A 13,431-nucleotide genomic window follows, 5' to 3' on the forward strand; every position below is an offset into this window, starting at 1 on the left:
GTATTGTATGAGCCTTTTATCATCACATAAAATCGGCAAGACGGAGCTGCTCTTCCTCCCGGGGAAGGACTGCCCGTTCCATGATCTCGCCATCACGGTTGACAACTCCATTGTGTCCTCCTCCCAGAGCGCTAAGAACCTTGGCGTGATCCTGGACAACACCCTGTCGTTCTCAACTAACATCAAGGCGGTGGCCCGTTCCTGTAGGTTCATGCTCTACAACATCCGCAGAGTACGACCCTGCCTCACACAGGAAGCGGCGCAGGTCCTAATCCAGGCACTTGTCATCTCCCGTCTGGATTACTGCAACTCGCTGTTGGCTGGGCTCCCTGCCTGTGCCATTAAACCCCTACAACTCATCCAGAACGCCGCAGCCCGTCTGGTGTTCAACCTTCCCAAGTTCTCTCACGTCACCCCGCTCCTCCGCTCTCTCCACTGGCTTCCAGTTGAAGCTCGCATCCGCTACAAGACCATGGTGCTTGCTTACGGAGCTGTGAGGGGAACGGCACCTCAGTACCTCCAGGCTCTGATCAGGCCCTACACCCAAACAAGGGCACTGCGTTCATCCACCTCTGGCCTGCTCGCCTCCCTACCACTGAGGAAGTACAGTTCCCGCTCAGCCCAGTCAAAACTGTTCGCTGCTCTGGCTCCCCAATGGTGGGACACACTCCCTCACGACGCCAGGACAGCGGAGTCAATCACCACCTTCCGGAGACACCTGAAACCCCACCTCTTTAAGGAATACCTAGGATAGGATAAAGTAATCCTTCTCACCCGCCATCCCCCCCTTAAAAGATTTAGATGCACTATTGTAAAGTGGCTGTTCCACTGGATGTCATAAGGTGAATGCACCAATTTGTAAGTCGCTCTGGATAAGAGCGTCTGCTAAATGACTTAAATGTAAATGTAAATGTAAAATAAACAGATATGTACTGTATAGAGCAGAGGGAACAGTCACTAAGGTGAAGTGCTGTTCCATTCAACTCCGGCCATTGTTGTGGGCCTGCCCCTCCCCTGAACAGCACTCAATGGCTATTTCATATGGAAATGGAGAGGAGTAGCAGGCGCAGTGGCCATGTGTGTGTTTGCTGTTCTACTCCATTCCATTTGAATTTTAAAAAATTAAAATATATCTAACATGGAAAATATATATATCTGACATGAAATATATACACTGCTCAAAAAAATAAATGGAACACTTAAACAACACAATGTAACTCCAAGTCAATCACACTTCTGTGAAATCAAACTGTCCACTTAGGAAGCAACACTGATTGACAATACATTTCACATGCTGTTGTGCAAATGGAATAGACAACAGGTGGAAATTATAGGCATTTAGCAAGACACCCCCAATAAAGGAGTGGTTCTGCAGGTGGGGACCACAGACCACTTCTCAGTTCCTTATGCTTCCTGGCTGATGTTTTGGTCACTTTTGAATGCTGGCGGTGCTTTCACTCTAGTGGTAGCACGAGACGGAGTCTACAACCCACAGAAGTGGCTCAGGTAATGCAGCTCATCCAGGATGACACATCAATGCGAGCTGTGGCAAGAAGGTTTGCTGTGTCTGTCAGCGTAGTGTCCAGAGCATGGAGGCGCTACCAGGAGACAGGCCAGTACATCAGGAGACGTGGAGGAGGCCGTAGGAGAGCAACAACCCAGCAGCAGGACCGCTACCTCCACCTTTGTGCAAGGAGGAGCACTGCCAGAGCCCTGCAAAATTACCTCCAGCAGGCCACAAATGTACATGTGTCTGCTCAAACGGTCAGAAACAGACTCCATGAGGATGGTATGAGGGCCCGACGTCCACAGGTGGGGGTTGTGCTTACAGCCCAACACCGTGCAGGACGTTTGGCATTTGCCAGCTAACACCAAGATTGGCAAATTCGCCACTGGCGCCCTGTGCTCTTCACAGATGAAAGCAGGTTCACACTTACCACTTGACAGAGTCTGGAGACGCCGTGGAGAACGTTGTGCTGCCAGCAACATCCTCCAGCATGACCGGTTTGGCGGTGGGTCAGTCATGATGTGGGGTGGCATTTCTTTGGGGGGCCGCACAGCCCTCCATGTGCTCGCCAGAGGTAGCCTGACTGCCATTAGGTACCGAGATGAGATCCTCAGACCCCTTGTGAGACCATATGCTGGTGCGGTTGGCCCTGGGTTCCTCCTAAAGCAAGACAATGCTAGACCTCATGTGGCTGGAGTGTGTCAGCAGTTCCTGCAAGAGGAAGGCATTGATGCTATGGACTGGCCCGCCCGTTCCCCAGACCTGAATCCAATTGAGCACATCATGTCTCGCTCCATCCACCATGCCACGTTGCACCACAGACTGTCCAGGAGTTGGCAGATGCTTTAGTCCAGGTCTGGGAAGAGATCCCTCAGGAGACCATCCACCACCTCATCAGGAGCATGCCCAGGCGTTGTAGGGAGGTCATACAGGCACGTGGAGGCCATACACACACTACTGAGCCTTATTTTGACTTGTTTTAAGGACATTACATCAAAGTTGGATCAGCCTGTAGTGTGGTTTTCCACTTTAATTTTGAGTGTCACTCCAAATCCAGACCTCCATGGGTTGATACATTTGATTTCCATTGATAATGTGTGATTTTGATGTCAGCACATTCAACTACGTAAAGAAAAAAGTATTTAATAAGAATATTTCATTCATTCAGATCGAGGATGTGTTATTTTATTTAGTGTTCCCTTTATTTTTTTGAGCAGTATATCTCCAAACAAACCAACACACAAAACACACATTTCATTGCAAAATATATTTTTTTACAAAAATATATTTATATTTCATAAAATGGCATTAGCACTTACCCGTCCAGAAGTACGTCCTGTCCTTGCAGAAACAGCTCCTCAGCTCCTGTTTGAATCATAACTCACAGACTCCTCAAACAAAAAAAATCTGTCTCACTTTAGGCTCAGACTTCGCTTTTCCTGATTTATCCGCCATGAGATCTTCATTGAAATCGTTGAAAATACAACTTTCCGAAATACTGCTGCGCATAACAAGCGTCACAGCAACTCCTCTGATAGTCAAGGCGAGAATGGAGTTCGTTACGCGTGCGATTACAAACAAGGAATGGTGGTCCCAACCCAAAACCATTACATACTGGCGTTTACCTCAGCTCATTGGCTATCTACCCAGCTAGATTTCAAGAAGATCAGTGGTCATTGGGCAGAAATACAGTCAATCAATGAAGCTTCGCTAAAATTATTGGTGCGCAAGGAAGTAATTGGTCGTTGTCTTCAAATCAGTTCACGTCGGTCAATACTCCGCGCAAAAAAAAACAATGAGGTTTGGCTGTGTTGCAAACATCCAGAGGAATGCACTGAAACCAACCATGACTAGATAAACAATTGTTTACGGTGTGTAATTACGTCGAATGCTCTGTAAAAAACTGATAGAGATGGAATTCACGGCACAAACGGTTTACAAAATGTTTAGATTTAGGCTATAAAAATTGATTTTATCAAAGAAAACGGCACTTGATTTGATCACTGGGACCCTCAGGAAGAGAAATAAGAGCAAGATACCAGAATGTAAGTCATAATTTTACCTTCAGATGTGAATGTGTAAAAACTGTCATGGCGGAAAATGTTTTTGTTGTTGATTGCTCTTCTCAAACCAAAGCATAATAGCTATTTTAAACTGGAAAACGTAGTTTGATTACCAAGATTCTAATCTTTTGGATGTAAGACACTTGCATTTTCAAGAATGTTTAATGTTACGACATTGTATTTTTAGTTGTCACTCTGAAATTTCCCCCGATGTTGATCCCTGTACGGGGATCGCAGCCATAAGAGATTTTAATGACTGCCTTGGGGTGTTTGGATGATGATAGTTCGTTGGTGATGTGGACACCAAGGAACTTGAAACTCACGACCTGCTCCACTTCAGCACCGTTGATGTTAATGGGGGCCTGTTCGGCCCTCCTTTCCTTATAGTCCACAATCAGCTCCTTTGGTTTCCTCACATTGAGGGAGAGGTTTTTGTCCTGGCAGTGTCGGACCTCCTCCCTATAGGTGGTCTCATCGTTTTCGTCAGCAAACTTGATGGAGTTGGAGTCGCGCTTGGCCACGCAGTCGTGGGTGAACAGGGAGTACAGGAGGGGACTAAGGACGTACCCTTGAGGGTCCCCAGTGTTGGGGATCTGTGTGGCAGATGTGTTGTTGCCTACCCTTACCACCTGAGTGCAGCCCGTCAGGAAGTCCAGGATCGAGTTGCAGAGGGAGGTGTTTAGTCTCAGGGTCTTTAGCTTATTAATGAGCTTTGTGGGTACATGGTGTTGAACGCTGAGCTATAGTCAATGAACAGCATTCTCACTTAGGTATTCCTTTTGTCCAGGTAGGGAAGGGCAGTGTGGAGTGCGATTGAGATTGTGTCACCTGTGGATCTGTTGGGGTGGTATGCAAATTGGAGTGGGTCTAGGGTTTCCTGCATGATGGCGTTGATGTCAGCCATGACCATCCTTTCAAAGCAGGTTACCTTCGCTTTCTTGGGCACAGGGACTATGGTGGTCTGTTTGAAACATGTAGGTATTACAGACTCTGTCAGAGAGAGGTTGAAAATGTCAGTGAAGATACTTCCCAGTTGGTCCACGCATGCTTTGAGTACGCGTCCTGGTAATCCGTCTGACCCCACAGCTTTTTGAATGTTGACCTGTTTAAAAAGGTCTTGCTCATGTAGGCTAATGAGTGTGTGAACACACAGTCATATGGAACAGCTGGTGCTCTCATGCTTTCTTCAGTGTTGCTTGCCTCGAGGCGAACATAAAACGCATTTAGCGCACCTAGTAGGCTTGCGTCACCGGGCAGCTCACGGTTGGGTTTCCTTTCATAGTCCGTAATAGTTTCAGCCGTGTCACATGCGTCACCGGGCAGCTCACGGTTGGGTTTCCTTTCATAGTCCGTAATAGTTTCAGCCGTGTCACATCCGACGAGTGTCAGAGTTGGTGTAGTAGCATTCAATCTTAGTCCTGTATTGACACTTTGCCTGTTTGATGGTTCATCTGAGGGCATAGGGGCATTTCTTAAGTGTCTGGATTAGTGTCCCGCTCCTTGAAAGCGTCAGCTCCAGCCTTTAGCTCAGTGTGAATGTTTACTGTAATCTATGGCTTCTGGTTGGGATATGTACGTACAATCACTGTGGGGACAACACTTATTGATGAAACCGGTGACTGAGGTGGTATACCACTCAATGCCATCGGATGAATCCCGGAACATATTCCAGTCTGTGCTACCATCATCTGACCACTTCTGTATTGGTACTTCCTGCTTTAGTTTTACTTGTAAGCAGGAGGATAGAATTATGGTCAGATTTGCCAAGTGGAGGGCTAGGGAGAGATTTGTACATGTCTCTGTGTGGAGTAAAGTGGTCTAGAGTTTGTTTTTTTCCTCTGGATGCACGTGTCATGCTGGTAGAAATTAGGTAAAACAGATTTAAGTTTGCCTGCATTAAAGTCCCCGGGTGCTAGCATCGCTTCTGGATGAGCATTTTCTTGTTTACTTATGGCCTTATACAACTCCTTGAGTGTGGTCTTAGTGCCAGCATCAGTTTGTGGTGGTAAATAGACAGCTACAAAGAATATAGATGAGAACTCTTGGTAGATACTGTGGTCTCCAGCTTATCATGCGGTATTCTACCTGGAGGTGAGCAATACCGCAAGACTTCTTTAAATTTTTACACATGGTGCACCAGCAGTTGACAAATAGACACACACCCTCGCCCCTCGTGTTACCAGACATAGCTGCTCTGTCCTGCCAAAAAAAACGGAGAAGCCCGCCAGCTCTATATTATCCATGTCTTCGTTTAGCCACGTCTCGGTGAAAGATATGATATTACACAGTTTGTAATGTCCCGTTGGTAAGATAGTCTTAATCGTAGATCGTCCAGTTTGTTTTCAGATTATTGCACTTTGGCCACTAATAGAGGGTAGAGGTGGTTTACCTACTCGTCTGAGAATTCATATGAGGCACTCTGCCCTCCTCCCCCTTTTCTTCACGTGGACGACAGGGAGTTGGGCCTTATTCTCGACAAAGCAGTATGTCCTTTGCTTCGGACTCATTCAATTAAAAAAATATTTGTCAAGTTCAAGGTGAGTAATCTGTTCTGATGTCCAGAAGCTCTTTTAAGAGACGGTAGCAGCAACATTGTACAACATGAGTTAAACAATGCAAAAAAACAAACAAAATAGCACAGTTGGTTAGGAGCCCCTAAAATCCTACTATGTAGGATGATAAAACCAACAGTCCTGCACAGCTGTAATGTTTTCCACATGCAGAAAAACCTACCAAAGTAATTTCTCACATTTCCACCAGGACAAACCATTCCCTGCCACGCTGGCATACAACATGACCAGAAAAAGAACATGAGAGGTTCTTGAAAACATCCTATTTTACATGTCCTTTGAGACATTGTTGGAGGAAATAGGCCTTAAACAATAAACAGTTTAGATCCCTGGTTGTGTAGAGTTCCCAGAACACAATCTCACATCTCAATCAGCAACAGTAGTCCAAAAGTATTCAAATCCACTTGAGGAATGTAGTGATGTTCTGACAAGAGAGTGATGAGTTCAGTTGCATCCCGAGTGACAAAGAACGGTATTCAGAGAGAAATATGTTTCCTAAAAGATGCCGGTGTTCCTGTCTGTATGCTTAAATTAACTCTAAATACTTGGATTACACCAGGGAGTTCTCACACAGGATTTGCTATAGCATGGAGAAGCGGTTTCCATCCATCTCCACACAACTCGCATGTCAATAACAAGCTCAGCTAAATGCAATGAATACTCCGTTTATACCTCACATAAAACAGACAGGCTCTTCCTGCAACTACATCTGTTTCATTTTGTGGTTGGAACATCAGTAGAGGATGAGGGGAGATAAGCAGATATTATTTTTCTTTTCTCTTCTCTGATGTTTTATCCAGCACTGGAAGCACAAAATGTCACTCCCTGGCCTCAAATAAAAAGTATTTCCCAGTAGCTCCTTTGAACTGCTGCTTGGGCTGAACCTTCTCATGTTACGGCTAGCTGTCTTTCCATGCCATAATTTAAAGAATAGAGACAAGAGCATGAGACTGCCTTGAGAGAAAGCTCAACAACAGCAATGTTGAGTAATAAATAACAGTTATTTTCCAAGAGGTTTGCTTTTCCATCCTAGCTCCGCAAAGCTGTGATGGATTACAGATTTTCACCATTTAATACTGAGTTCAGTGGGGAAGACCGTTTTGTCTGTCAAACTAACAGTGTCTTAACGTGTTCGGGTCATTTACCAACCTCAAAACATCTAAACCCTTTTTCAGCACCCACTATGGCCTATTTCAAACACTTTCATTCATGATAGGTTCCTACATTTGTTTGTGGTTTTTGAAACGCTTTGAAGGTGATATTAATTTGTTTTCGGCATTGTGGTGGAAATTAAGCAGCAATAGGAAAAATGAGGAAGATCCTAATAATCACGCTTACTGTAGTGTAGGTCCACGAGAGACACCTCTGTGCTCATACAGATTATTCCTGATAATCCACTCCTTCCAAGATGGGGATCCTTTAAAACCACTCAGCTAAAACAGGGTCCTACACTTGGTGCCATAATTGAATAAAAATAGGTTTATTTACAGTGGGCGATGTCTCCTTTCAATCTTACCTCAAATAAGCCGTGTAGGCTATTAACTAAATAACTTGAACAAGTGTTGTCTTAACATGGAAAAGCGTCGGGAAGGGATTTTTGTAATGTTAGCTAAAAAGGGAGTCGCATCTTTCTAAATGCACAAATGTCATCCGTCTTCCCTACAATCATGTGGAGTGGCAGGGTCCCTTTGCCTCCTTCCCCCTCCTCTATCTTGGGAGACACATTAAGCAGAGCTTGAATCAACAAAGCAGAATGTATCCGAGGTTGGTCTCTACTGACCCAGACACACTCGGTAAGGACAGATTCAAAACATTCACCCCCCCTTTCCTTGTAATTTCATGCAGTGTTCGGTGAAAATTAAATATTTAAAATCATGGCTGCAGCAAGCTTGCTAGCACAGCTTAAATGGCAAGCCTTTGTGGCAGCAGTGACCAGATTTTAAATGCAGAAAGATCAATAAATTAAAAGGAGCCCTGCTGTGCTGAAGCACAATCTTGGTGTGTGAGTGGAATGGGTTAGGCCTATAATAGCCAGTGAGAGTCTGCGCTCATCCTGCAACCATCTGAATTATGAATAGTCTACATGGAGTCTATTCACCAAATCCCAGTGTCCTCTGCCTCCACAATTCCAGCAGTTTAAACATGTACTACATGCAATTTCACCTAAGGATACAAATAGCAGTAAGCAGTCAAACAAATAGTCCAAACTATTAGCGTTTCAAACATGGAGTACTTATCACAGCAGGAGACTTCAATCATTGGAGCATCCGTTCTTCAGCTAAGACATTATGAAAAGCATCTCTAGGAACAGAAAAATAAACCAGGAGGAAACAAACACAAAAGGAAAAAAAAATTAAAAAATATGTAATCCCCCACTCCCTGACATGTTCCTAATAAACAACCCTCCTTAATAGTTCTCCAACTCAGCCAATCAGAAAGTGTCAACCCTGACCTACAAAAGGATCACGTCAAACCTTAAACATTTTTAAAAACATCAATCATGAAAACAAGAGAGGACGTTGAATTATACAGTATTAACCTCTAGGGTTTGCATACAAAGACCTTAGATTTATTGATGCCTATGTGTTAAGGGCCTCGCCGCGCTGTTCTTTACAGTGAACCGGCTGCCAATTTGATGGACCTCTCAGCCCTCAGCAGGAGTTCAGCGTCTTTGATTAATGAGTGCAAGCTTGTGGAAGAGGGTACGAACAGGAGGGACAGGAGAAAGAAATGGTGTGAAAATACACAATTGCCAGTCCTTTAATAGGACGGCTGCCATAATTACTGATGGGTCTAGTTCCTCCTTTTAGAAGAGCCAAACACACTTGGACCCCTTTCACAACCCCCACCAAAAGATTGAAAAGAGGCTGACCCCCCCCCAGTCTTGTAAAAATCCTCACACTCGACTTCGAGATGGCAATGGTGACTATTCAGAGACACTAAATGACGAAAAAAAAACAATCCTGTTGAATCCAGATAACCCACGTTTGGTGACAAACTTTTTCCATCTCGCCTGTTTGGAACACCAACCAGAAAAGAAAAAAAGAAGAAAAAAAATCTGTCTTATCTTGGAAATTCACCTTGAATGATAAACAGCAATAATGTGTATCACTGTTTCACTTAGACTAGGCCTAGTACCGTGACATATTTTGGATTGTCAATTAGGCTAACTTAATGTTGTCATCAGAAGCAGGACATCTACCCGAAACAAATATCAATGTTTTACATTCTGGTACAGGCTATATTGTGCTACTTAGGCTGGGCTACATGTTCTTAAGCAGACTAAGGGGGGGAAAAAACACACCTCATATCTGCTAATTAGCCTACCAGTTAAACTAACAGGTTGTTGGTCAATTATAATGAATTTACTTTTGTTGTGTGCCCAATAGCCTACCTTAACAATAAGAAGCAAATTATTACACCACATGCAAGGAATAGGCTGTAATTAACCAAGTGGTTGAATGAGTGAAAATAATGGAGCTAAAAATAGATGTTATTAAAATGACACCACTGGGGCTGGTAGCATTTAAACGTGCCGCTTCAAGCAATTCAGCAACGTTGAGAGATAATGCTAAGATTTTCCATCTTTGAAGAACAATACCCTGCGATATTCCAAACATTCAAATGTGCCACTGCTATTTTTATTAAGGCTAAAGCTCACATCCGGAGCTGGTGACTTGTTGTGGTGCATTATTGTTTCCTCATTCTGTGACTGTTTTCAAGGACACGAGCTCTGAATAAATATGAGGCAAATTCAGTGACCTTCCAGCATTGTATCTGGTTATTGGTTGATTCATTGGCAGTTACTGGATGCATGCATAACATATCAAGGCTGTAATCTGATTTATCTTGCATCCTTGGCTGGAATGGCTGCTTGAGCCATTTTAAATGAATCGACTTTATGGGGAATAATGTCTATTGCCATTTCACTTAGACGGTATGCAATAGTTAATCAATGAACTATTTACAAAAGACCAATCAATCCCTCTGTAGCACAAGTGGCAAAAGCAAAGCAGTGCCAAAGGAAGTTCACAAATGTGACATGTGAAATCAATGGTCCCAAACAAACATGTTCTCCATTCAGTGAGTAGGGTGTAAGTGATACTAAACTTTTTTTTAAACTCAGAAGCTTGTTGTGTTTAAAGCTTGATTCCCAGGTTATTACCTCACTATATACACGTTTTGCAATACAGTCTTTATTTTTCTTAAAATACGCTTTGGTCAAAATTGGATCTAGGCCTGTTACTAAGTTACTGGCCAAATCCATTTTAAATTTGACATCCTAATGGAGAAAGGCCGGACACAACCTGTAGACATTATAGGCTAGCTAGATTTACCTTATAGTCTAACAGCCCTGTAGTATTGGATCTGAACAAGCTACGACAGATATGTTCTATCACTTGTGCAGAGGTCAAATAACAAAGAGCCTAAAGGCCTATTAATAACTTAAGCTATTATACCTTCAGTTCCATCAACAAGGCAACAATAGGCATTTGCAATCAGAGTTTAAACTGTGGGCACATGAGTGTCCTGCACGTCACTGCACGTGTGCATGCGTAAGTGCATGCATGTGCATTTGAGTGTGTGTGCTGGGGGTTAAATTCATTGCCAGTGCCACCGATGGCCACCGACGCACTAACATCTCAAGGAAGGATCACAAGTTAAGCATTTCACTGTACTTGTGCATGTGACAAATAAAACTTGAAACTTGTAATGAAGCAGATGTCAAGTCGATTCATCCGAGGGAAGTGGAAGGCATTCCCATAAGAGAAAGCTGTTTGGCTAAACATCTGCTCCTTTACATTTGAGTTATGCTGTGAATATTCAAACAAAGAAATGGGAGGTGGAGCAATTAGCATTTAGAGCAGAGGTATTCTGCTCTCAGAATATTATTTTTGGGGGGGGTGGGCAGTTTTAAAAGAATCCACTGAATGAATCACAGATTGGCAAAGCCAAAGACAAGTAGGTAAGCATTGTTGGTAAAATAGCAGGTTACATTTTGGACACTGAAGTGAATAAGACACAAGGTTAGAGTGAAAAACAGGACACGTTAAGTACATACAGGACCTAGACATAGCCTGGTCGGCATGACAACACCATACATAAGATGTCAGTATGGACTGTAACTTTGTAGAGCATTAGCCTGCTTAGCCAAAACGGGGTCTATTCAATCAAATGTAATGTCATATAAAACGGATTCCTTGCGCTAACTAATTAACCAAATACTGAAGGCTATATTGAAAGTGAAAATCAGTCTAATAAGTAAAATGTTGAGAACACTTGACTCAATCATCCTGCCACCACTCAAAATGACTAGCCCTATTAGGCAAATGTGTGCCTTTGCATTGTTAAAACCTTCACGCCATGAAAAAGGTGTCAGCCTCATTCAGTCCAAATGTTACAAAGAATCAGATGTTACCAGAACTTCAGATGACGTCATATCTTGAAACGTTTGACAACTTTTCGGTCATAAGCATTCTGGATCTTTGAAGCGAAAAGAGTGGGTGGGTTAAAATTGCCCAAATGGCGAGTGGCTTGTTGTTTAGATCGCAGAAAAATGGTGGATATTGTAATATTACACAAAGGGATACATTTCATCAACTCAGCCGGGCTGCAGCTGCTTTTCTTTATAGGAAGCAACACAAAAGACAAGAGGAAAGGAGCTTCGGACAGACCCAAGCAGTCGACTGGCTGAAACTGCTGATTTCCACTGACACCTCCAAACATATATTTATATTTTTAAAAATGATGCTACACCACAAATAAGCAATAACGAACCAATGTTTAATTTGTGGTTTAATTAGGTTTCATCGATTGACGAGCAGACGCTGGCATTATCGGTAAAGAGACACCGACATCGGGTTGACACTATCCACATGACCTGCAAAAATGTTTTAAAACATTTCCAAACTTAACACTTCAAGTGATTATAAAACCTAGTTAACACCTAAATGTATTTCTCTGCCAAATAGATAGCGTAAGAAAAGGGCAGTTAATAATCCTCACCAGCTACATCACAAAAGACAAGGTTCGCTAGCTGAACAGCAAGCTGACAGCAACCGACTCGGGTCCACACAGTAAAAAGTGATGGAAATCGACTGTCTCGTCATTAAGTTGCCTACCAACTAGCTGTACTGTAAATAGTTGCAAAGTCACAACACCAGAGTGCTGCTATTATTGCTACACTTACACACTTGTCAAGAATGAGAGCACTTGTATCAAGCTGCACCACTCAGGTTAAATTACATGAAGAAAAAGAGCAAGCCGCTGGACAGCTCTGATAGAACGAGGTGCTAGCTAGCTAGCATGCATCCCTATCAAAATGACAAAACTGAACGTCGCCGTGAATGATAACGCAAGCTAACTTCCACACTGCAAAACATAATGAAACTCACCTTAATGTTCGTCACTTTATGTATACTCCGTCAGTTACTATTCAAAAGAGCCTTTATGTTCCTTCGCGATTTGCGTTGCGTTTTGTTGAAGTCAGTGGCAGGAGATGATAAAGACGAGAATTGGGCATTAATTGAGTCGTGGTGAGAGTAGGTAGCTATGTGTGAGTGCGTTAGTTACCAACGGCAGATTGAGGGAGACTCCAGACTTCTCAAGGTTTGTTCAGCTTCACTTCAAGGAACGACAAGTGACGTCAGTTAAAAAGCTCCAACAATGCTAACTTTTGTCTGATTAATTAACAATTCAGTGCTATAAATGACTGTAAGCAGATACCAGGCATCTGGTAGGTATTACTCGTTTGTTTGTTTTTAATCCTGGAAGCGATCTATGATTGATATAGCATTTTAACAAGATAAAAAGTTAAATGGACTCTGTAAAAGCAAATAACGTTTGTGGTAAACTAATAGGATGAATGCAGGTGTGGGTGAAAGAACTGGCAGTGTATACACTGATTATTTATTTGTACAATAAGTCACTGCAATTATGTAACAAAAGGCATAATTAATCAAATAATAAGTGAGGAGATTACACATATACACTTCCTTTTCATCTGTGGGGAACAAGTGACTCTTACAATATCTGTTTTTGTCTTAGGATCATAAATTAGGAGATAAATGAAAAGGTACATCTTGAAACATTACATACTCACAGATCCCAGTGAATTCTTTGAATATACTGTACTTTTGGTCCTTTGAGTAAGTGACTTGCAGTAATACAACAACTCAAAGAAATCTTCATGTATTAACACATCTCCTACAGTTGAGCAAAGACTGCCATCTGTGCCTAATTGTGTTTTTCCTTTCTTTGGTCAGACAATCAGCAACAGGCTGAGCAGAGA

The 13,431-nt window shown here is 42.9% G+C and overlaps 1 protein-coding gene across 17 annotated transcripts in view; it reads right to left on the reverse strand.

Moving 5' to 3' along the window:
- The window catches only part of LOC118385994 (bromodomain adjacent to zinc finger domain protein 2B-like), an 86,764-nt gene extending 73,375 nt beyond the window's left edge, over positions 1-13,389 (reverse strand). For 8 of the 17 annotated variants that reach the window (XM_035773315.2, XM_035773303.2, XM_035773309.2 and 5 more), the window contains exon 1: positions 13,243-13,388. In XM_035773315.2, coding sequence (XP_035629208.2) covers positions 13,243-13,331 — 89 coding nt within the window. In that variant the 5' untranslated portion in view covers positions 13,332-13,388. Of the gene's footprint in view, positions 1-12,535; positions 12,755-13,242 lie in introns of those variants that run through there. The other 9 variants (XM_035773305.2, XM_035773301.2, XM_035773300.2 and 6 more) reach the window with 3 other exon arrangements.
- Positions 13,390-13,431: the final 42 nt, after the last annotated feature.

The sequence above is a fragment of the Oncorhynchus keta genome, chromosome 7, assembly GCF_023373465.1.
Source record: "Oncorhynchus keta strain PuntledgeMale-10-30-2019 chromosome 7, Oket_V2, whole genome shotgun sequence".
Classification (NCBI taxonomy): Eukaryota; Metazoa; Chordata; class Actinopteri; order Salmoniformes; family Salmonidae; genus Oncorhynchus; species Oncorhynchus keta.